The 23,136-nt window shown below is 51.8% G+C and overlaps 1 protein-coding gene across 13 annotated transcripts in view; it reads left to right on the forward strand.

The window, feature by feature from the left end:
* Positions 1-698: 698 nt before the first annotated feature.
* Positions 699-23,136, forward strand: part of TLE3 (transducin-like enhancer of split 3) — a 47,325-nt gene continuing 24,887 nt past the window's right edge. For 11 of the 13 annotated variants that reach the window (XM_012728704.1, XM_012728703.1, XM_012728705.1 and 8 more), the window contains exons 1-5: positions 918-1,026; positions 1,560-1,660; positions 2,170-2,233; positions 3,197-3,241; positions 21,814-21,876. In XM_012728704.1, the coding sequence (XP_012584158.1) occupies positions 1,003-1,026; positions 1,560-1,660; positions 2,170-2,233; positions 3,197-3,241; positions 21,814-21,876 (297 nt within the window). In that variant the 5' untranslated portion in view covers positions 918-1,002. Of the gene's footprint in view, positions 1,027-1,559; positions 1,661-2,169; positions 2,234-3,196; positions 3,242-21,813; positions 21,877-23,136 lie in introns of all 13 variants that reach the window. The other 2 variants (XM_012728710.1, XM_004687633.2) reach the window with 1 other exon arrangement.

Genomic DNA, 23,136 nt, shown 5'->3' on the forward strand with positions numbered 1-23,136 from the left:
CGGGGCACTTTTTTTTCCTGTGTGTGTGTGTGTGTGTGTGTGTGAGTGTTAGCTGTGTGTTTTGGGGGTTTGTCGGTACGCGGAGAGGAGAGGCTGGCCACGGGGAAGGAAGGAAGCCGCAGAGCTCCCCGGTCTCGGGCTGCGTCTCCCCTCCAGCGCTCTCCTGCCTGCGCGCTCGGAGGCGGCGGTGGCGGCGCCCAGTGCTCCTCGCTGGGGACGCGGCGCTGACCTGGGAGCAGCGAGAACCCCTTGGCGGAGGCTTCCTTTACTCGCTGGAGTTAGGATGCCAGGGCGGTTGATTTGCACCCACTGAGCCCGGAGTTTCCTCTTCGGCCCTGGGAAGGGCTCGCTGGCTGCGGTCGTGGCGGCAGTAGCAGACGGAACAGCAGGCTCTCTTCTCCGAGGGGGGGCGTCGAAGTGCCCGCGCCGGCTCCCGCCCTCACCCTACAGCGTTCCTGCGGCCCGAAGCCACCACCTCGGAGCCTTCCTCCTTCCTCTTGTCGCCGACCGCCACCTCTAGGATTGGACTCGCGCGTACCGGATGCTGGGGCTACCCCGGCGCGCCCCCCTCCTGGTGCGACGCGCTGAGTGATCCGAAGAGGACCCGCGCTCGCCCCAGTAGGGGCCCCGGGCTTGGGGCCCGGCGCCGGACCGCCGGGGAGACAACGATGTCCGCTCAGCCACCGGCTCTGACGCGCTCCACGCAGCCGGGGGAAGGCGGCTGGCCACAGTCCGCGGAGCCCTAAGCTCACAAAGCCCGCGACTGCCGCCTGGCCTCGGAGCCCGCCGACGACTTTGCCGCCTGCTCCGTGGCTCTTTGTCTCCTCTTGGGGCGGGCGCCCGATTCTGGGATTTCGGTGTGAAAGCGAGCTGGGGGGGCCGGGGACGAGCTCTCGGTTTCCCGGCCGCCCCCCGCTCGGGCTTGGCTACCCCCTCCCCCGCACCTCCCCGACCCGGGCTTTCGGCACTTCCAAGCTCTCGGAATCACGACCCCTCCCTGCCATGTATCCGCAAGGCAGACATCCGGTGAGTAATTGCAACTCGGTTTATTTAAGCATCTATCAGGGCTGGGTAAACGGGGCAGTTTAATCTAGCACCTCCATTTTCCTTGTTGCTACCTTTATGTTGTGGGGTGTGTGTGTGTGTGCGCGTGTGTGTGCGCGCTCGCGCGCGCGCGCGCACACAAAGGGGATGGAGATGGGGGGCGCCGTAGAGAGGTTAATTCAGCCCGCGTGGCGTGGGGGTCTGCATTTGCTCTGGGGGAACTGTTTGTTTTCCTGTTGCCTCCCGCCCCCTCACCTAAGTCTCCCAACTCGCTCGGCTTCGTCTCCCCCGCCCGTGTCTTACTTGGGAATGGGAGCCCTCCGGCCAATAGGGTTTGGGGGTCCCCTCCCCCGCTGGGATGCTGAGAAACTTGTTAGGAAGATACTGGTCTGTGGAGGTGGCCTCTCGGATTGGCCGGCGGTGGGGGGAGCCAGGAGACGCCGCCTAGGGGCCCCTGCGGCCAGCAGCGCTTTCTAACGCCCCCGCCCCTTCCCCGGTCTTGTCGCGGACTCCAGGCTCCCCATCAACCCGGGCAGCCGGGATTTAAATTCACGGTGGCTGAGTCCTGTGACAGGATCAAAGACGAATTCCAGTTCCTACAAGCCCAATATCACAGGTAAGGCCGGTGGGGGCCTCCCGGGTGATGGCGGGGGAGGGTGCTTCCCCGCCGCCGCTCCTGCCTCCCCCGGCGGGGAAGGAGGGAGCTCCTGACCCCCGGCGGCCGGTTGGCCGGGGCCTCCACCTTTTGTTTCCCCTTTCGGTGCGCGGTGCTTTAACCCTTAGCGGCTCACCGCCTCCGGATCCCCTTGCCGCCCCCGGGGGTCCCTGAACTGAGGCTCGGGAGTCGCCGGTGGGTTCGCTCTGGGTTTTGGGGACCGCGAGCCACCGTCGGGGGTTCCGCCCCCCTCCCCCTCTCCTGGACCTAGCGGAGTCCACTTGCTCCTTTTGGGAAGTTTCAAGTTGTTTCATTCCTCCTCTTGGTGGAGGTCCCCTCCGTCCAGAAGCTACGGGATAATGGGGTTCCCCCGGGGTGTCAGGGAAGTGAAAAATGGCTCTCAGGAGCCTAGGGGTTCGGAGTAGGCTGTGCAGGCGCCAGGCCTGAGCCGGCTCCTCTTGCCCTCGCAGCCTCAAAGTGGAGTACGACAAGCTGGCGAACGAGAAGACGGAGATGCAGCGCCATTATGTGATGGTGAGAGCCAGCGGGGGTGCGGTGTGGGTCCCGGAGTCTTAAAGCCCTGGAGCGTCCCTGGGAGTAGCTCTGCCAGCGTCTTGTGATCTGAGCGTGCCCTCTGACCCTTCCCTAGCCTCCCTGAGCCCTGGCTAAGTGGAGGAGGGCGGGTGAGAGCAGGGGCACAGAGAGAAACCCAGCTCTAAGCCCAGCACTGCTTTACCACCTTTGTGCCCTTTAATTTGTGTGTTGGAGGTTTCCCAGAGGGCTGGTTGCCCTATCTTGGCTAATAAGATAGGATTGAATCAGTCCACGTAGGGTTGGATAAAAATCTCTCTTAAAGACCTCCTGGGAGTGTTTGGAAACTTCTCACTGCTGCCCTGGGATCTGGCCAGATAGGGACATAAACCCTCTCCCTGCCTTCCCTTTTGCTTCCCCAGGGCTTTAGGAGAGTGGTGGTGCCTCCGCCCCCTCACCCCCCCCCCCCACTTGAGAATGTGTCAGCTGTAGGGGCTATAGGTAGACCCTGGGTAGACAGTCTGCCTCTTTCCAGGTGTCTGTTCCAGCAAGTTTAAATCTGCTTGTGAAAGGGCCGGAAGGTGCTTAAGCGCAGCTCCCTGAGCTGCTTTCCATGTAAGAGGCCTTCAACACAATGCTAAACAACTCCCGGAGGACACGAGGGTCCCAGTGTACACACATTCCCTGTTGAATCAGAACTTTGTATAAACAGGTTATGTGGCACACGCTTGCCTGTGGGAGAAGGGAGGGCCCAGTTTTTTTACTACTGTCCATAGAATGTTCTAGTCAGATGGGAGCAACCCTCCCCCCTTGTAGGCTCTTGGACCTCTCTATCTCTGGCTTTAGAGTTTGATTTTAACTTCTCTAGTAAACACTGTTATAATCTCACCAAGTGAAAACTGATTTTGAAAAATGAACAGATTCCTCTTTTTTTTTTCTATTAATGGCAATTCTTTTTACTTTTAGTACTATGAAATGTCCTATGGCTTGAACATTGAAATGCACAAGCAGGTAAGTGCCTTCCTCTTTAAAAATACATACCTCATTTTAAAATATGTATATCTGTGGATTTTTTTTTTTTAGGTCCCTTTCCTTTTGAATGTGAATCAGGGCTTTTCTGTTCTTGGAAGAGGGAATGGATCCAGGCCTTGAAATAAATGGTCTGAGGCTTTTATGGGTTTCTTTGACATGTTGAGCTTTTAGCATTGGAGCTTGTGAAATTATCCTGGTCTTGGATTTTGGTGGAGAATAAAGGCGCAAAGGGAAATTTGCATCTCTGGGACCTTTTTTTACGAACTCCTGAAGCCTAGAGGTGACTGGTTACTTTGATCTGTTTTAATGTAAAATTCTCAGGAGGAATGCAGGACAGTGCCTGCAAGTGCTGCCCAGAATACACTGCGTTACCCTAAGAAAATGTGATGTTCTTCCTTGATAAGATGAAACTTGGAGTCTCAAACGCCAGATTGAGCTGCCAGAATTGAAGGGAACAATCCATTAACTGCATGAAAATATTAAAGCCGAGCTATAGTTCGCGTGCCATGCATTTATGAAACAGCTTTCTCATCTGTGTCTTCATTTGAAGGCAGACTTGTTCCCATTTCACAGAGAAGGAAGCTGAGCTGAGGGGTGAAGTAACTCGCCCAGAGGCACCTCAGCCAGGACTTTTGTGATGGCTAGGAGTTGAGCTCAGCTTTGAAATCCTGAAGTCAAACCAGTTTAGCTAGTGTGGTGTTGTTTGATGGATATGTAAACCACCTCATATTGTCACTCTTCTAATAACAGTATACCTCAAACCAAGCAAATACAAATACCCTTTATCTCTGCGCATATCAGTAACTAGTCCGGCTGCTAGGCTGGGCTGTGGGAGAGGCCTGTTTGTGTGTTTGTGTTCCAAGGAGAGGCTGCCTATAATTTGGCTCAGGCCGGGCGATTAGAGTTGACTTGGCACATCTAAATGGCACAGGCCGGTTGTTCTTTTTAACAATTGGTGTTCTTGAAATCTCAGAAGGCTGTTGACTCATTCTAGCCTTTGGTGACCGTGAATTGAATGGATTTTCTGCTCTAAATTAACAGTCATTTACAAGGTTTAAATTTTGCTCTTTAAGGGGCAGGACCCAGGGCAGGTGAGAAAGGCAGGTGACCCCTGGAAAGCTTGTAGTTTCCTGCCTGTGCCAGTGGCTTTGCGTAGAGCCTTTAAATCTGTGGTTTTCTTCCTCCTCCTAGAAGGAGCCTTGTGTTGGGTGAAGGGCAGCCAGAAAGGGGCCTGAGTTTATTGAGCAATGTGGGAAACCAGCATGCGGCTTCCTGAGGGATTAGCTCCCTAGGAAGGCCCATAAAGGCTACTAGGTTTTTACTTCTTGACCCATAGAAATAATAAACAGAGACCTCTTTGTGTATAAAGATGTATCTCTTTGGGAGAATGGACTAGAGACAGGTCCTGCCCAACTTTAGGGGGAATGGACCAAGTCTTATTGGTCCAGTAAGAATGCATGGAGTGGAACTGGGGGTTCCAGGTGTTCAGGAACCTCAGTATGTTATGCAAGGTGCCCTGCCGCCTTCCTTCCTCCACCCCCCCCCCCTTTTTTCCTTTAGTGCTTAGTATCTTGGGTGTGTTTAAAGAGGGTAATTGCACCCAGGTTTAAAATTTATAGCAGCAGTTATTCTAAGAGCTTCATAATTAAGGTGTAATATGCCGTTGCGTGTTGAGGTCTGCATGGGTGGTGTTCCCTGTGTCTGATAATGGATGGCTCCTTGGCATAAAGAATACACCTTGGCTGGTGGAGCAGTGCTGTTCCCAGAGTCCTTGGGACATTCTGAGTCTAGGAAGAGTTAAACATCCTAAAGTGTTGTTTTTGGTGGTGGGTCTTGTATAAAGAGCAGCTGTGCGCATTTAGGACTTCTGGCCATTCTGCAAACTGGGCTCTTAAAGTGGAGGGGTGGGGGTGGAAGTGAAGGGAGCCTGGGGTTTAGCTGCTTTGTCTCATGGAATCCACATAACTGCTGTTGGCAAAAGATGGATTATTTGCCCTCTCCCCCCTTTTTTTTTTTTAAAGATTTATTTATCTATACATACAAAACTGGGGCACAGGCCAAAGGTAACAGGGGCAGTGAGAGGACTCACCAGAGACGGAGTGGGGAGCAGAACAGACAGATCAACAAAGCACACTGCTGAGGGGAGCAGTGGGCAAGATAGGAGAGGTCTGCCCTGCCACGTGGGTCAGCTCCCGGGCTGGGAATCGAACTCACACCGAAGCAGCTATGACCAGTTTACAGTGATGTGCTCTAACCCTCTGCACCACCAGGGAGTATTTGCCCCCTTTTATAGGTGGACAGACTGAGGCTTTGTGGAGGGAGCACAAGAGGCTAGCGCTGACACTTAGATCCAGGTCTCTGGATTCCCACAGCAGGTGCTGTACCCCGCACTGTGCCCACCTTTGCCTTCCAGCCAGCCTTAGTTCCTGTTTGCCTCCTAGGATGAATGTGTGTGCCCCGAATGCAGTGCCATTACAGGGTTATAAGGCAATCTCTGAGGCGGTGAAATCACCCCTGGCTGTGGAGGAACAAAGAGGCAAGGAGGTGAAGAAACCTTGCCCTGAGAAACGCAACCCTGACCTAATGGGGCTGGCCACTCCCTAGGCTTGCGAGGCTTGTGCAGAAGAAACCTGGCCACTAATTGTAGTGTGGGTCTTGGGTGCATTTGGTGGATGGTGGTTAGGCCTGAGCAAACAAGTTTATCAGCTGACCTGTTTAGCGGTTGACTGGTGTTTTTATCTGCACACACAATCAAGTGACTGGAGTGCTTGAATTATTCATGCAGTGTCCTGCCCTCTAGACTTGACTGTTCGTGTGATTACATCTGCCTGGAACAAACAGGCTGGATTCTTCATCTTTAAGCTTGGGAGTGGGGGGCGGGGACTGTCTGTACTTTTATATAATAGATCATCTACAGAGCTAGCACCTTGGAGATATGTTGATCCTTACACACATACACACACAGACGTACACTCTTAACAGCTGTACATCTTCTTAAAAGCTCCTCTTTGCTGGCTCTACAGAAAATGCCTGTAAATTTGGAACCTTGGGTGCTGCCAGATGTGACAGAGGGCAGCTGATGAGATGCGTCCTGCCCATTCTCATGTTACTGAGAGGTTGGATTCGCTGTGGCTGGCTCCTTTCTTGGTTGTGTGTGTCTCTCTCTCCCTGTCCTTTTTCCAAATTTCAAATCCCAGGGAAGTAATAGATGGTTTCTCCTCCTACTCTGCTGCCTCCCTGCCTAATTATGGGAAAGCCAAGATTACAGAATCAGGGGCCTGGCCCAAGACTTCAAGAGGTCACCCACCTTCCAACCTCTGCTTCCAGGCAGAATGTCAAGGGTGATTCAGTGAGACCAGGGAGACGATGAAGGCCTAGCAGTCCATCAGTCCCATCTAGGCTTTCCAGTGTTAGCCACAAGTCTCAAAGCCAGCCAGAAGCTGCCAGAGCAGCTGTTTGTTGTACATGGAGCTTGAGGCTCTGACACTGGGTCAGGTGGGCTTTTCATCCTGTGCCTGCCGAGTGCTGATGTTTTGAAAGAGGACTTAAGGTGTTTAGATTTGGGGTCTGTGTCTGTGCCAAAACTTAGCATTCACTTTTTTTTTTCCTGTAAATTGAGCAACCCCTTACCTTTCTTTTGGCATCCTGGGAGAGCCCTGCTTCACATTGCAGGGGATGAAACTGAGGCCTGAAGAGGGAAGCCGAAGGACCAGACTCATGAGGCCCCATGGTAGCTTCTGTCAGCTCTGCCTCCAGTGCCAGGTCTCTTTTTTTAGCAAGTCTCAAGCAATAAAGAGTGCTAGTTCAACTCGGTGTCTTTATTCTTGCTTCTTTCGGTGCGACCAGCTGAAGAAGCACAGACAACAAACCAGCGACACCAAAGTCCAAAATAACCCCTTTCGGGTTGTAGAGTGAGATCGGCGGAATCCTCTTGGCCGAGTCCTGATCTGTATTGCTAGCTATCTGCACAGCTCATGATTTGATGTGCTTTGCAATAAGTAAAATGTATAGCTAGCAGCCCCCGAGTTCAGGGTTGAAGGTAAAGTGGTTAAAAGTGTGAACTTTTTACCCAAGACTACAATAGCCATGGGAGTGGCCATGCACTCCCACTCCGGGCTGGAGAAGGGAGATGGGCACTCTGTGGAGGTGACAGTTGAGCAGCAAGGGTCTGGCGGTGTGGGGAGACAGGGGGAGCCACTAGGGGGCGAAGTCATAAAGATCCTGACTAGGAGTTGAGTCTGACTTGGTAGGGAAAAGGGGGGCCCCACTCTCACATTGAAGGGTACCTGTGTGGTGGCATCTGCTTGCGCTAAGAATCATTCCTTTGAATGTCCTTTTTGGTCAGAGTGCTGGCATCCAAGAGCCTCTGTACCCTGGTTTCCATCAAACTTCCCCTACGTGGTCACTGTTCCGTGGAACAGTGTCATCTAGCACATGACTCCTTATTGTCCATGATGCCCGCCTCACCCAGCTTTGGGGTCTGTTGACTTAAAACTCCCTTTCCCCTATCCTGTCCACCTAGAAGGTCCAGCCTGGACCCTTGTTTTTAGTTGTGCATTTGGGGTTGACATGCTCTTCTCTAGGTCCTTTCCTGCTCATAGGTGTGTGATTACTTGAGTGATCTGGGAGATGGTCAAATGGCCTCTTGTCCTTACTTTACCAATCAAAGAAACTGAGTTCACCAGTTGGCAGCTTGCCCTCCCTCCCCATGTAAGACTTTCCCTGAATGCTTTAGCCTAGGAGCCTCTTGCCAGGGCAAAGCTCTTCTTTCTCTCTGAATTCCTCCTCCTTCCTCACCTTCCTGAGTTTATATTGGAGGCTTTTCCCAGAATGAGAACATTTTAATCGGTTTTTTAAATTTTTTTCCTTTTTGGTACAAAACCCAGGGGCAAAAGTGGATCCAGGCTAAATCTCAGTGGGATGTCCCCGTGATTTGACCTGTGATGTTCTTTCTCGTGCCTCATAATATCAGGGTTTTTTTTTTTTTTCTTTTTTTTTTTTAATTTCTGAGCTATGGAAGAAGCCCCTCTGCCCAGCCTTGCATTCATGTAGCATGAAATAGATGCTAATCAAACGTGTTCAATTTTCTTGACTCAGAATTACTCAGGTTGGCAGAGGGGTAATTCTAGTCGCTGACCCCAGTGAGTAGGAAGTCAGGGTTGTTATGGCGGCCCGGCCACCAGCTCTGCAGCCCCCCTCCTTCAGCTCAGCATCCAGTTTCTTCATCAGTAAAATGAGGGGTTGGATTCTTTCCCAAAACGGTTATTAGGGGCCTGGGACGTGCTTGGTGTGGGCTAGAGCTAGTTAACACAGACAAATAAGATACCATTCTTGCCAAGGGGGAGCTGGGCATCTAAATAAGTCATGGGTGGTCGGAGAGGTAAGTGCTAATGTGGTTGAGTGTCACTGAAGAGCCCTGGGGATAGCAGCTATTCTTCCTGGGAAAGGGGTGTCCCTTGAGCACACTCCCCCAAAGGCCTGTTCCTTGGCCAAGTATTAAAGGGAGGGCAGGGGCTCATTAGGCAGAAGCCAGCGGGGTGGAGGCTCCTCCAGGGTGGCAACAGCTGTGGAAAGGCAGAAGTGTGTTCTGGAAGCCACAAGCCCGCAAGTCATGTCATGGGAATGGTTCCGGGGTGGTGGTGGGGTCCACATGGGAACCATGAGGCAAGGTGGTGACATTTTTACAGCAAAGTGATCTCCTCCAAGGCCTCTCTGCTCTCTCACTCCCGACTCTGTGACTCCCACAAGGCCCTGCAGGGGCAGATAAGGCACTCCAGAGCTGGCCCAAGTCCATCTGCTGCCAGGGTGGGGGTAGGCCCCCCCTCCATCTGTGGCCTCCACTGCCTGCTTCCCCATGGCTGTTGGGCTGTTTTGAACTTTATTCCCCAAAGTGGCATTGTCTTCCTTTCTCGTATTGGTAATTCTGTAATGACTGGTTATGACCCGCCCCCCTCCCCCATATTTAATTCTCATCAGCCCGGCTCTCCACTTGGCTATTAATGATAGCAGCCAGCAAAATAGCTTTCAACATGCCATTGACAGTCTGGTTTAAGAGAGCACTTGAAGTAGTGCTAGACAGCTGAAAGCACCCATAATTGTGTACCAGAGTGAGAACTGCGTGCTCAAGGGCCTTGTTTTTATATGCTTAAAGGGACAATATCGTGTTTTCAACAAATGCTCTCTGCAGCTCCCGTCCAAGATGCTGTGCTTTCTTCCCTCTTCTTTCCCATTTTCCTTTAACTTCTTCTGGTCTTCGCCTTACCTTTCAAAACAAATGTTCCCCCTCCGATTGGGACTAAGGAGAAACTCTGGGAATTTCTTGCTGCCTGCTGTCATTTCAGGAATACTGGGGCTAATGCCTCCCCTCCCCTTCACATCCCCTCCCCCCACCCCTCCCCCCAGGTGGTTTGGACTGGGCTCCTCTGGAGGAGGAAAATGGGGGATTGGCAGTTCTCACCCACATTGATTGGGAGTTCTTTTATTTGCTAAGGATGTTGCAGCAGAGGGAGGGGCTGTCAGCCTCTGGAGTGGTCATTGTGAATATTTAGGCTGAGGCCACCTTTGTGGGGGCCATGGGGGGCACGGGGGGGGGGGGCTGGCTGGCTATTGGAGAGTCAGATCAGGGCCCTCTAAGCCTTTTTCAAATCAGATTCCAGGAGGCTGTTCAGTACCCCTCTGGAAACTGTGAGGGTTGGGAGGCAGGGACTTAAATTCTTAAGTGGTGGTTTATCCTAGGCTTAGGGGGTTAACTAGGGGTCCAGTCTACTCAGCCCTGAAGCTTGTGCTCAGCAACAAATACCTCCTGCTCCTTTACCTCTGCAGACTTAATTATAACCTGTTGGCAAGAGGCTCCTTTTACCCCACTGTCACCAAAGTTTCCCTTTACCAAACTACGTCCTCTGAGGATGCAGAAAGACCAGAAGTGGGACCTGAGAGGCAGGGGAAACCCCACGGGGGTCTGGAGTCTATGGCTGCGGGGTTTCCCTGTTCTTCCAGAGGTTGGCCACTCATGGAAAAACCTAGGAGCATGGATGCATGTGGCTCGTGTGTCCCTTCTGTTCACCCAGCATGTGGAGGACCTTCACAGGGTCTGGCACTCTGGACAGCTGCCATCACACCACCACCACCACTACCAGTAACCCCTGGGAGAGCCCTTGATTGAAGGTTAAATGTTTGAAAAATCAGATTCTCCAAATATGAATCATGGAGTATAATCATACAGCCATTTATATTTCTCTCTCTCTTTTTAAAAACATTTATTTATTTCTGCACACACAACTCATGTACAGGCTAGAGGTGCAGGGGTCGTGAAAGGATTCACCAGAGACAGACAGAGTGGGGAGCAGAACAGGCAGATCAATGAAGTACACTGCTGAGGGGAGCAGTGGGCAGGTCAGGAAAGGTCTGCTGCGCCATGTGGTCACCTCCTGGGCGGACAGGAATCGAACTCATGCTGACGTGGCTTTAGCTTCTTCTTTTTTTTTTTTTTTAAAGATTTATTTATTCATACAGAACTGGGGGTACAGGCCAGAGATGCGGAGGGTGAGAGGATTCACCAGGGACAGAGTGGGGAGCAGAACAGGCAGATTGACGAAGTACACTGCTGAGCGGGCGGGTCAGGAGAGGTCTGCCGCGCCATGTGGATCTCCTCTGGGCAGGCGGGATCGAACTCATGCGGAAGTTGCTTAAGCTTCTTAGAAGTGCAGTGCTTTAACCTGCTGTGCCACCAGGGAGGGCCCATATTCTTCTTTTTTAAGATTATTTATTTATGCATACAGAACTGGGTTACAGGCCAGAGGTGCAGGGGTGGAGAGAGGCTTCACCAGAGACAGAGTGGGGAGCAGAACGTACAGATTCATGAAGTACATTGCTGAGGGGAGCAGTGGGTGAGACAGGAGAGGCCTGCTGCACCATGTGGGTCATCTTCTGGGCTAGGGATCAAATTCATACTGAAGTGGCTGCATCCTAACCCATTGCACCACCAGGGAGGGCCACCATTTTATATTTCTGTAACATTTTATTACAAACCAGATTAGACATATCCTAGGTACCTAGAATAATGGGCAGTGTGGTTCAGAACAAATACCAGGTAGAAGCTTCTGAGCCTGGCATGAAAGGCCTGGAGTGTGAAGAAGTCTTGGTTGCACCAGACCACTGGAAGGCTGTTCTGAAGTGAGGGGTGTGAGTGACGAGGCATTGAGTTTCTTTGGCGGATTTGTAGTCACTGAGGTCCTTGAGCTCTGCAAGGTGCCTGGTCCATTGTGGGTGCACAGTTTGGTGGCCTAGGGAGGGTCACGTTCTAGTTTGGGGTTCTCCCTGACCCTCTGGCATTTTGGGCTTTTTCTGGAAAGGATACAAATAAGGCTTTCTGAAGGAGGCCTGTTGACTTCAAATGTGATTATAGAAAGAGATGTAAAAGTGTTAAAAGACTTTATTGTAGTAAAGCATGTTTAATGTAATTTAGCCATTCTCCCATCCTCCTCTATCTCATACTCTAGACTGAGTGTGTAAGGGGAAGAAAGGAGGAGTGAGGGAAGAGCTCATTGGGAGGACAGGTGATAAACAATTTGGGGGGGGCACTAAGGAATTGGGGAAGGGACTGAACAGCAGGAAGTGAGGACCAATGTCTGGGAGGTGAACCAAACTGTGCGCGTCTTGCCTTGGCAGTCTGGGCGTGGAGTATGGTGACCTATCTCACTGCCCTTTCAAACCCTGATAACTGTTGTTCACAACTCTTCAACTGTTGGTTGTGGTTGTTCTGAATGAAAACTATACCAGCCTAATGGGTGACATTCCCTTTTGACTTTACCCTGGAGGGCTACAAATGCCCTCAGTAATGCAGCCAGAGGTCTTCCTTTCTTCTGTCCTGTGGCCTGGGGAGTGGCCTGGGGAGTATCCAGCATTTACTGGTAGGGGGTGGGGGTGGGGGAGGGACTTCCTTCCTGGTCCATGATGAAAGCTTTGTTTCTAGATTCCAGCCAGTATGTGAATGGACATTGGAGGAGGAGGCCTAGGGAGAGCCTTCACAAATAGGTCTCAATCTTGAGTCTGAAACTGATGATCTTGTCAGGGCCACGCTTTGAGAAACAGTGGTGACTTCTGCTGGGGCAGAGGAAGGCTGTTCCTGGGATGGGGCTAGGAACTCATGGGGCCCACTCAGTGGGCCCAGGAGAAGCTGCGGGTGATCTCAGCTGCTTCAGGAGGGAGAAAGGCTGATGGGGACACAGTCAAGATGGGGTGGACAGGTGGAGGTTGTGAACGGCCAGGACTGACTGGTCAAGGGGTGATTTAGCTTTTCCTTAAATCCCTGCCATCCTCTGAGCTCCCACACCAGGGGACAGAGCAGGTGACAGGGTCTGCTACCCACTTCTCCGTGGGCTTTGCCTAAGAGCAGCGTTGCTTCCCTAGGACTCTGGAGGAATCCAGCTGACACTGGGTGTTGCCCTTTCCCATCCTCAGTGCTTAGGGCCTCACGTGTCCTCCGAGGAATGAGGGGCTCTGTGAAGCCACTGTGGGAGAGAAGTGCTGGGGCCCCCCAAGAGCAGCCCTCCCCAGCAAGGATCTCCCACATGCTCCTCCATATTGCACCAACTCCAAGGGGGTTGGGGGGGGTGGCTTCTAGAGACTTTGGACTCCTAGTCTTTGGGGTTTTATCTTCTTCCTTGGTTCTGATCCCACTTTCAGGAGACCTGTTCCTGGCTACCTGTCACTGTCCTCTCACCAGGCTTTGTTATACAGCCCCCTGATGCTCCTGGGACTTAGGGTGTTTCCCAGTCCTCCTGGGGGAGGCAGGGGTTAGGGGGGAGCCTGGATAAGTGTGCTCTTTCTGGCACCTGAGTGACAGTGGGTTCAGTTTTTCTTCAGAAGTCCCTGGTTCCCGGAGGGGAGCCTGGGAGTTAGGTGTGGGGCCCTAGGATCTGGGACACGGTATCTCCTTGGTGGCTGAGACATGGGCTGTGAAGTCACACACACTGGGCTATGAGTCCTAGATCAGGACTTGGTGGCTGTGGCTTGGGGAAGATTTTTACCTCTGGACTTCATTTTGTCATGGGGATGATAATAACACCCACTATTCACTAGAACTTTCAGCAGTAACAGACATGAATCTCTTACTGTCTACTGGCCGCCAGCAGCACATGTGTGGCTGCTGTGACCAAGGGACTGAATTTTAAATTGAGTTTTAATGAGTGGTAGCTAGCTGCACGTGGCTACTGGCTTCATCTCTTGGACAGAGCAATTATAGGGAGTGTTAGGAGGATTATATGAGATGATGTCTATTAACTGCTTAGCCTGTTACCTTGGGAATATGAAAACCCCAGCAAGGTACTATCAAATGGACTGTCCTAAAAGTCACCAGTTCTCAAAGAGCCAGTGAGAACAAGCAGCTTGTGATGCTGAGAGACTTCCCAGGACCCTTACTCATGGGCTCTGTACTGGTCCCCTGGGGCGGCCCTGCAGGGCAGGCATCTGTGAGCACCATTCACCAGGCAGTAATGTGACACAAAGGTTAAGTGACCTGGGGCAAGTGCAAAACTGGAAACCAGGTCTGTAGCTCACAAGAAGCCAAGGTCTTCGCCTGTACACTCTGTCAACTGTGGCCTGTCAAGTTCTGCCCACATGCTCACCCAGGCCCAGCTGTGCTGAGGGCTGTGGTCCAGTTCTGGCCAGTACCCTGACTGCGATTCAGGGAGTCGTGTCCGCCATGCGTTGTCGTGTCTCAAACTTGGGCCTTGGGCTGGAGTGTTCCTGGTGGCAAGCTGTACTGTGCGAGGAGGATTTTAGCAGCATCCCTGACCTTTGTCTATTAGTGGTCAGTAGTGCTACCACATTTGGGGGACACCCCAAAATGTTTTGACATAGCCAGTTGTCCCCTTGGGGAGCAAAAGCATCCCTGATCGGGAAACCTTTGATGGGGGAAGAATTTTGACACTCAAGCTTGGAGACGTGGGCTATGGTCTTGCTGCTGTGTGACCTTAAGACAGCTCCTTGCCCTTTCTAGACCTCATTTGCCCCAACTGTTGAATGAGGAGTAGAATGTGGTGGTTAGGGAGGAGGTTGGTTTGGGAAGGAGCAGATTGTGTAAGCCAGTTTCTGCATAGCTGATCTTGCTTTTTATGGCCTCTGATATGCATCAGTTCTGCCATCTTTGTCTGGGGTGAATTGGCCCTAAGACCCTTTTAATCCCAGGAAGGCCCATATTCTTTGGGGGGGTGGGGGAGATGGGGTGGTGAGTGGATAGAATGGGGCTCTTGGTTCTGCCCACAGTCATCCTGTCCCCCCAACCTCTTTCTCCCTTCCTGCCAGGCTTCCCAAAGAGCCCTGGCCTTAGGGAGTCGTGGTGCTGACCTTATGGGGAGACACCTAAAATTTAATGAGCTGCCTCTGCAAGGGGAATGTGACTTTTCAGCCTGTTGCGGGGCAAGGGGAGATTTGCATAATGTTCCGAGGGGGATTAGGTGGCTGGGGGTTTCCATGGCAACCCCACTGGGATGAATTGAGAATTTTTCCTCCTGGCTGGAATAGGCTAGTGAAGTCTGGGAGAGTGGAGGAGGGGCAGGGATTACCTGAGGGGAGGGGAGGAGGGGGCGTGGCAGCCTTGGCTGGACTGTGTTAGGGGCAGGTGTCATCTGAAGGGGCTTTCCCTTTTCTGTCTGTATGAGCGATACTTTGAGGGCCCTCCCCTGGAGTGGGTCTGGGAGGATAGCTGAGTTTAATGTGTTTGGGAACCAAGAAATTAAATTGGATCTTGTTATCTTGTTAACAGGAAGCCTGGTAGTTGAAAATGGAGAGTCTGAGAAACAAAAGCCTTAGAGCCTTAGACTGGGCTGGCATCTGGGCCGGGTCCCTCTTGTCGAGGGTGGTATCTACCCCATTTCCTGGCGGGTCGCCATTGAATCCTTCTGAGGACAGGGTATTCACTCACATGCAGCACCTGATCAATTTTTGAGGGCCCTGATTGTTATAGGGGACCCAAATCGGCTTCCTTCCTGCAACAGAAGGTCAGGCTCAGGTACAGCACATTCATGGACTGCAACAGAGCAGAAGTCTTGAGGCTGTGTGGCTGGGCTCTCTCAGGGCACATGGCCTAGAAGTGCCTTGTAACACCCGCCCCCACCCACCCCTGCCAGCCTCCCCATTCAATTCCCTTACTTCCTATGGCCTCCACAGAAAACTCTTGAGGTAGAGCTGGGGGAAGGCATTGAATTCCTCGAAAGGAAGCTCATAGAGGTTCGCGTCACAACCCTAGCACCTAACTTCCCTTCCCTTTTCCCTGACCTAGCTGGGGAGGGACAAGTGCTTTGGATTCTTACTGCCAACCATGCCCTCACAAAGGGCATGGGGCTTGTGTGCGAGTGTCTGTGACTGGCTGGCCCCAGCCAACTTCCCATTCCTTCCCCTGGAGACACATCCTCAGGGTCACAGCAGGACTGGGCCTTTTCTTGTACTAAACCCTCCCAGCATAAAGAATTCAGCAGGCTTCCTTGGAAGGCATAAATATTTAATGGCACTGTAGTTATATATAATTTGATCAATATGTCAGGGCTAAAAGGGCTTTAAGGAGGCTCACCTATCACTGAGCGATCTGTGATGTAAGCCCTTCTCCGCCCTCCAGGAGCAGGGTCATCATCACGTCCTGTGGCTGCTAAGTGGATCATTTGTGCTCCCGTCCTTAGGACACTGTTGCGCTGCTTTTCCCTGGAGCCCTTGGTGGGGAAGGAAGGGAGCTTGCCAACGTGGGGGGGGCCTTTGCTGCAGGACTCACCCCTCCCTGTCCCTGGACTTTGCTTCTACACTTGGCAAACCTCTTTCACCTGCTTTATTTCCGTGCTCTCTTGAGTTCGGCTCAGGGAGAGACTGCCTGGCAAGGAATTTCATCTTGAAGGCCAATAATTGAGGGCCTATCAATTTAGAATTGCCCAGGAAATGCAGTGGGATATTTTAAGTTAAAATTGCCTGGACACATTGTTCCAGAATCTTCCAATATTTGAAAGTTTGGAGCAGGTTCCTTCAGCACAGCCCCTGGCTCTCCCTGGGCCCCTCAGATTTTAATTCACGATGAAGCCAACTCAACTTTGAACAACCCTGGACTTGAGTCAGAGAACTAGGGAAAAATATGATTAAAATTCAAGAGCCCCAAAGCGGAGTGAGACCCCCAAACCCCAACCCAAATAGACATTTCTGGAGACATCACCTGAGGCCAGGGATCCAGGACTGGCTTTCGAGAGGACACAGACGGCTTGCTGGACAGGTTGCAGACTAACCACTATTTTCACTCGGCTTCAGAGCATAACTCAGCATAAAACCGGTGTCCTCCTCTGACTTTTCTGTGCACATCCACAAACAGGTCTCTAGCACATGCTCTTGCCCAGGACACTGTCCTGATTCTCCCAGGAAGAAAATCTCATGTTAGAATTGAGACCAGAATGTAAGTCACCTCTGAGAGCGGTGGTTCGCCAGCCTCAGACACAGAATTGTGGTTTCTGCCACTAAAGGAAGTGCCCTGTCTGATCGTCACTTGCTTACAACCGGTCTTTGTGAGTCACACGGACAATAGCTGCTTGACTCTCAGGAGCGGACATTATTGCTCAGATGATCAGCAGTGTTGCTGATAGAGACATTGAATAAAGTTCACACTACCAAGACTGGTCCTTAGGGCCTCACCCCAGCTGGCCCTGAGAAGCCAGGAATCCACCTACAAGGTGGCTTGTCTTTTCTCCGCTCGGCCTTTAACTCATGAGCTTTAGGAGGAAATGCTGTGTCACAGAGCCGTTCAGCATTCAGAAATGCTAAGTGACGGTTCCTGATCGTGTGAGTTATCTAGTTCGTCCCTCGAACAACAGACAACAAAGTTTGAGGCCCAGAGGAGAGGGGTGACGTGCCCAAAGTCACACAGCTCTGTGGAGGCAGAGATTGTTGCAGAAGCCAGGTCACTTCCATGTGACTTTGGGTCACGACCTGTTTTAACATGGCAGGTTTTTCCCTCTCCATGTTGCTCTTGGCTCGAGGTTAGCAGTGGAGTGTGCAAGCAGGAGCTGACAGGGACAGATGACTGGGCCATTTAAAATAACTAAACAGCTGAGAGGTACCAATGGGTGGTGTAAATCATGGTCGGCTGTTTCTTGAGCAGTCAGCTAAATGTCTTCTTAAAAATACAGGCCAGACCCTTGCTGGTGTGGTGCAAAGGGTTAGGATGCAGCCCTGCAAGCTGGCTGCAGCCCCTTCAGTGTGAGTTCGATCCCCGCCCTGAGGTGACCCCCATGGCGCGGCAGACTTCCCCTGACCCGCCTGCTGCTTCCCTCAGCAGTGTATTTCATCAGTCTGCCTGCTCTACTCCCTACTCTGTCTCTGGTGAATCCTCTCATTACCCCTGCACCTCTGGCCTGTACCCCAGTTCTCTGCATAAATAAATAAATCCGGTGTGCTGAGGGACCAGGAGGTGGAGGTTACTGGGGAACAGGGTTCTAGGCTGATTTCATGTTCCTTCTTAACTCAGTCTCCTGCGCAAGGGTGACGAACAGCAGCCAGTGTGAATGATAGATGTTAGGGAAATACACTTTTGCAGTGCTCAAGTACCCCCAATTTACAGCAAGATGTTTAGAGGTCTTGCTTTAATGAGAAGATGATCGTGCAAATGGGAGCTACTGAGGCCCATTGAGCAGATTGCTCTTTGGGAAATTACACTTGCCCCCCACTATCTTGTTTTCTGTGATTTATTTGCGTAACAATCTCGACGGAGACTTGGGGCAGATGTTACTCCCAGCGCCCAGTGGGGAGTGCAGATTCCGATTTTCGCAGGATCGCTGCACGTCTTCCTGAACCGCTTCTCTTTCTGCGTCTAGTAGATTAGTTCCTTCTGAGGATCAATGTTTTCCTAGCAGCAAAGCTGCCTTCTTTGAGCTACACTTAAAAGAGACTTTCAAAGGCCCCCACCGGCCTCCCCAGACACCTCTTTCTAAAGGACTCCAGCCTTCCTCCTTCTTGGCACTCCCTCCTCTCAGTCTTAGGCTTCTGCTCCAAGGCAGTGGCTTCAGGACCAAGATGGCGGCAAGGATGGAGGTGGGCGCGCCAGCCCCAGCTGCCATATTGATAACAGATTGCCCCGCATTGCCAAAAGGAGTTTTCTGATGTGTGATCTGGTTCCAGTTCTGATTTGTGACCTGTCCCAATTGTTGAAGTCACACATCTTGGTTTTTTCCTCTTCCTTTCTTGGAACTGGTGTTTAGAGCTTGTTTGAGTTGGATCAAATGCTGTTTTAACAGCTGTTCTAATCGGAAATGCTGTCAATTATTAACCCTGATATGGTAGTTTTTCCTTTAAAAATACTTTGCTAAGCCCTCAAAAGATTTGGCTTCTTGGTAGGTCATTAGTGAAGTGCCTTAATGGTTGGGCATCAGTTTCCCCATCTGAAAAATGGAGATTTTACCCCAGAGGGCAACTGGTGAGCTCACACATGCAAAATGCTTACAACAGCTGGGTGGGCCGAAGCTGGCTAGCCTTCATTATCTCTGTTGCTGTTAAGAGATTGTTCTGTCCAGCCAGCTTCCTCCGCCACTGTCGCCACCTTCAAAAAAAAAAAAAAAAAACAAATAAATATTAAAAAAAAAACCTGTTTGCTGAACAGAGCCCTATTTATTCTTGGACTCACTTATGCACTGAGCTCTGTCTCAGGGCTGGAGAAGCCAGAAGGGCATGTGCCTCGGCAGGCAGTGGCCGCTGCAGCTGAGGCAGGTGGGCTTTGCTTGCTCTCGCCACTGTCCATGTTTTCCAGAAAAGAGCACAGTCCCCAGGACAGAGACGCTCTGGACAAAGGCTGTCCAAGTGTAAAACCTTCCTCTCCCTCTTGCCCATCCCCCAGCCCTATACAACCCAAGCTCATGACAAAGCAGTGTCCTTCCTGCCTGACCTCCTGAAGGCTGCATAACTGTGGAGTTGTTCATGATTGCCCTTGCTTGATGTTTGTGGTATTGAGTTGGTAAAAGAGGCTAGAACTCTTTTTTGGTGGGCAAGAGGGGATTTGTTCTGAGCCATGCCCAGGGTTTCTGAGCCACTCAGTGGACACCAAGCCTGGACCTGAGCCTGGCAGCATGAAATCATGCAGGTCCCTTTTCCTCTTGGGGAAAGAGCCCACTTAGGGTCACGTGTTTGCTCGAGGGTATGAGGAAGGAGGTCACTTCACTTTTTTTCCTTTTACTGCTGAGGCCCAGACAGTTGACCTACTTGCTAGAGAAAATAGGCAACAGCTGGGAGTCATTCTGTACCCCCCACCCCAGGAGACCAAGTTGCATTTGCAGCCAAGTAGATTCAAGTGACCAGCAGGAGGATGCAAAACCTACCGCCTGCCTCCCTGGTTGGCTCCAGCAGCAGTGGGTCTGGCCTGCTCAGGCTCCCTACCTGTTGGTGAGAGGCACAGGCCACCGCCTTCCGACCTCTCAGTTACATGTCAACATTCCAGCCCCCAGGCTCCCCCAACCCCACATAGGTACTGCCCACACTGGGGGAGGCCCAGATCACAGCTGCAGGACGCCTTGCAATGTGCATTCTTGAAAAATACACGCAGAGAGGCCGGTGAGATTCTTTTGGCCAAACATTTATTGAGCACTTGTTATGTGCTAAACCCTGTCATTTAAGGCAAAGGCTTTGGACCAGCACAGTTCCATGCAGTGTGGCTGGCTTGGTTAGTTTATCAATAGTCCTGTTTTTGTTGTTGTTGTTGTTTAGTGTACCTTTCTTTTTTTTTTTTTTTCTTGGCACAGTTGAGTGAGCGTGTTGCTCTGTGCAGCTTTGGGTTGAGCTGCAGACCTGCCTACTGTTTCTGGCCACCCAGCCAACCCTGACTCTCCTGGACTTCACTCCCCTTGCTCACTAGCAATTGATTTAAGGGAGGAAAAAACGAACAACAATGAGAAGTACAGTGTTTGGGAGCAGAATTCTGCTCATTTAGCTGGATTAATAATTTATCCAATAATTATTTGGTAATCTTCCCAGGGTCCTTGTAATAGGAATGATGGACATCACATGGGTAGAGGCCAGGGATGCTGCTAAAAACCCTAACAATAAACAGAACAACCTCCCACATCTAACAGAGTTATCTGGCCCCAGATTCCATAGCAGTGAGGCTGAGCAACCCAGATGTGCCAGGTCCTTGCTAGAGTATGCCTCAGATGTAGAGCCCCGTCAGCCTCGGCTGCTGGTGACCTCTCCTTATCCCACTTTTGAGAGTGAGGACTGACCATTACAGTCACTTGGTCTGGGAAATGCTGTATGGTCCTTTCAAGAAAAGAACTGCTCCACCCAAATGCCAACAGGAGTGCCTGCTGGGAAACAAGAACCTTGTTCTTGAGGATAACGGGTAGCGCCAGGCAGAGAACTGGACCCTGATCTCCACCCGGGAGCCCTGCCACAACTGGGCCATTCCCAGCCAGGGGGCATAGGCCTGCCAATGCAGGTTCCTCCTTCCACCACAGGCATCTTCACTATGCTGGGGTTGGAGGAAGGTGGGGGTGCTGCTAGCCCCTGGAAATTTTCCTGAGGTCCAGAAAGGCTTCCGACAGCATTGTTTTTATTCCAAGAGCACAAGGGATTTTTCATCCAAAATCATTTGACATGCAGATGATCAGAGATTCTGAAGGCTGTTGTCATGGTTTTTGTCTCTGAAAGATTACTATGTGCTGAAGCAAGCTTTGAAGGCAGCCCTGGGACCTCAGTCCTGGCGGCCTCAGGATCCAGCATGAGCTGATAAGAAAAGCAATTCTGAGCCTCCTCTCTGCGCAGCTCTGGGCTTTCCTGTCAGTGGACTCGTTAACCATTTAGCGCCCCTCCTTTCTCTTCTCTAACCACTCTTGATCTCAGGTTCACCTTGGACAGGTGGCAGAAACAGTTGACGTTTTCGAATGTGATCTTGGCTGGAGCGTTAGGCCGTGCCCTGGGACTCTATCTGTCTGTGATCAATTTATATGAAGGGTTAGGGCTCTCCTAAGCAGCTTCTTAGAGAGGAAAATGCTTTACACTATCCCCACGCCCCCACCCTCCCCGCCAGTGGTGAGATTTGAGACTGATGGCACATACATGGTAGGGGGCTTGTAAGGGTTGGTCTGGGGAGATGGCAGTGAAGAGGGGGTGAGGGAGAACCCTCAATGCCACCACACAGCTCTGTGTGAGAGGATGATCACGGGAACCTTTTGGCTTATGCAGCACGGGGCTTCCAGCCACCCCTCACGCGGCTGGGAGTGCATCTTGCTGCTGTTCCTCCCTCGTCACACTGCCTTCACTCCTGTAACAGGTTTCACTGGGTGCAAGGCAGGGGGCTGTTTGTGTTTTGTCATATTCTGAACCAAACATAAGCCACCTCCTGTAGGAAGCTGGAACGGGCCCCAAGTGTAGGCTGCCTGGCTGGGTTACAGGGGATTTCTTGGTGCTGTGGATTGCGGAGGCCTCCTAGGATGGAGACCATTAAGGGGTGTCTGTGGCTGGGGGCATGTGGACTTCCACTGCCCGTCATCTCAGTGGCTTATGAGTTCACCTGAGTTTTATGCTGTCTGTTTCCTTTGCAGACAGAGATTGCAAAGAGACTGAACACGATTTTAGCACAGATAATGCCTTTCCTGTCACAAGAGGTAAGTCCTTCTTTTGCTGTCTCTTCTTTTTCTTTTAAAAAGATTTTATGATATGGCCCTCCCTGGTGGCGCAGCGGGTTAAGGCACAGCGCTGAGAATCTAAAGCCGCTTCTGCATGAGTTCGATTTCCGCCTGCCCCGGAGGTGACCACATGGCGCGGCAGACCTCTCCTGGCCCGCCCGCTGCTCCCCTCAGCAGTGTACTTTGTCGATCTGTCTGTTCTGTTCTCCACTCTGTCTCTGGTGAGCTTCTCACCGCCCCTGAGCCTCTGGCCTGCACCCCAGTTCCGTATGCACAAATAAGTAAATCTTTAAAAAAAAAAAAAGATTTTATGATAATTTATTTATGCAGGCCAGAGATGGGGGCGCGGGGGGAGGGTTGTGAGAGTATTCACCAGAGACAGAGTAGGGGGCAGGGCAGGCAGAGTGACTAAAACACACTGCTGAGGGGGGTGGCTGGTGAGACAGGAGAGTGTCATATGGGTCAGCTCCCTGGCTGGTGATTGAAGTTACGCTGTGGTGGCTAGTGTTAGCTTGAATAGTGCTGAGGCCTTAACCCCTGCGCCACTAGGGAGGCCTCGTCTCTCTCTCTTTCTAAGTTAGTCTGTGGCTGAGCAACTTACTGGAGAGCCCTAGCCTCTGCCTATTCATACCTACTACAGTTGACAACCTGGAGATTTTTAGACGTTTCTCCAGCCGACTTGGGGGCAGTGGCCACACCAGAGGGACCATTTGTTGGTCCCTCTGCCACTTAGAAACAGTTTTCTGCCCAAGGCCAGACGGGAGGGTCCTGGCCTGGCAGTAAGCACTGTGTGGTGCCCCCATGCACATCCAGACTGGCATCCCCAACCTCTCCTTCCCTGGGCCCAAACTTCCATACCTGGAAACACCTAAAAACAAGGAAGTTTGGCCATTACCAAAGGCCAGTCCCTGAGAGGGGAATGGGTGCCCAAGGGGGTCACCCCAGCCCCCAGGCACAGTGTGTCCTTACCATTGGCAGTAGCACTGGTCACACTCCCTTCTAAGCACGTTTGCCAGGAGAGTCCCACTTGAGCAGGGGCCGGGCTGGGCGCCAGGCCGGAGGAGAGGGTACCTGTGGAGGGCTGACAGGTGGCCGACCTACGGGCTTGACTATTCAGTAGGGCCCACGCTAGCTGGGGTAACTGTGCCCTCTCCAGGGCTGGGGTCACCTCAGCTCAATCCTGGAGTCTTGTGTCTGAGTAAGGGTAATGACCAACAGAGGACACTGCAGTGTCCTTGC

The sequence above is a fragment of the Condylura cristata genome, unplaced genomic scaffold, assembly GCF_000260355.1.
Source record: "Condylura cristata isolate star-nosed mole 26May11 unplaced genomic scaffold, ConCri1.0 scaffold00023, whole genome shotgun sequence".
Taxonomy (NCBI): domain Eukaryota; kingdom Metazoa; phylum Chordata; class Mammalia; order Eulipotyphla; family Talpidae; genus Condylura; species Condylura cristata.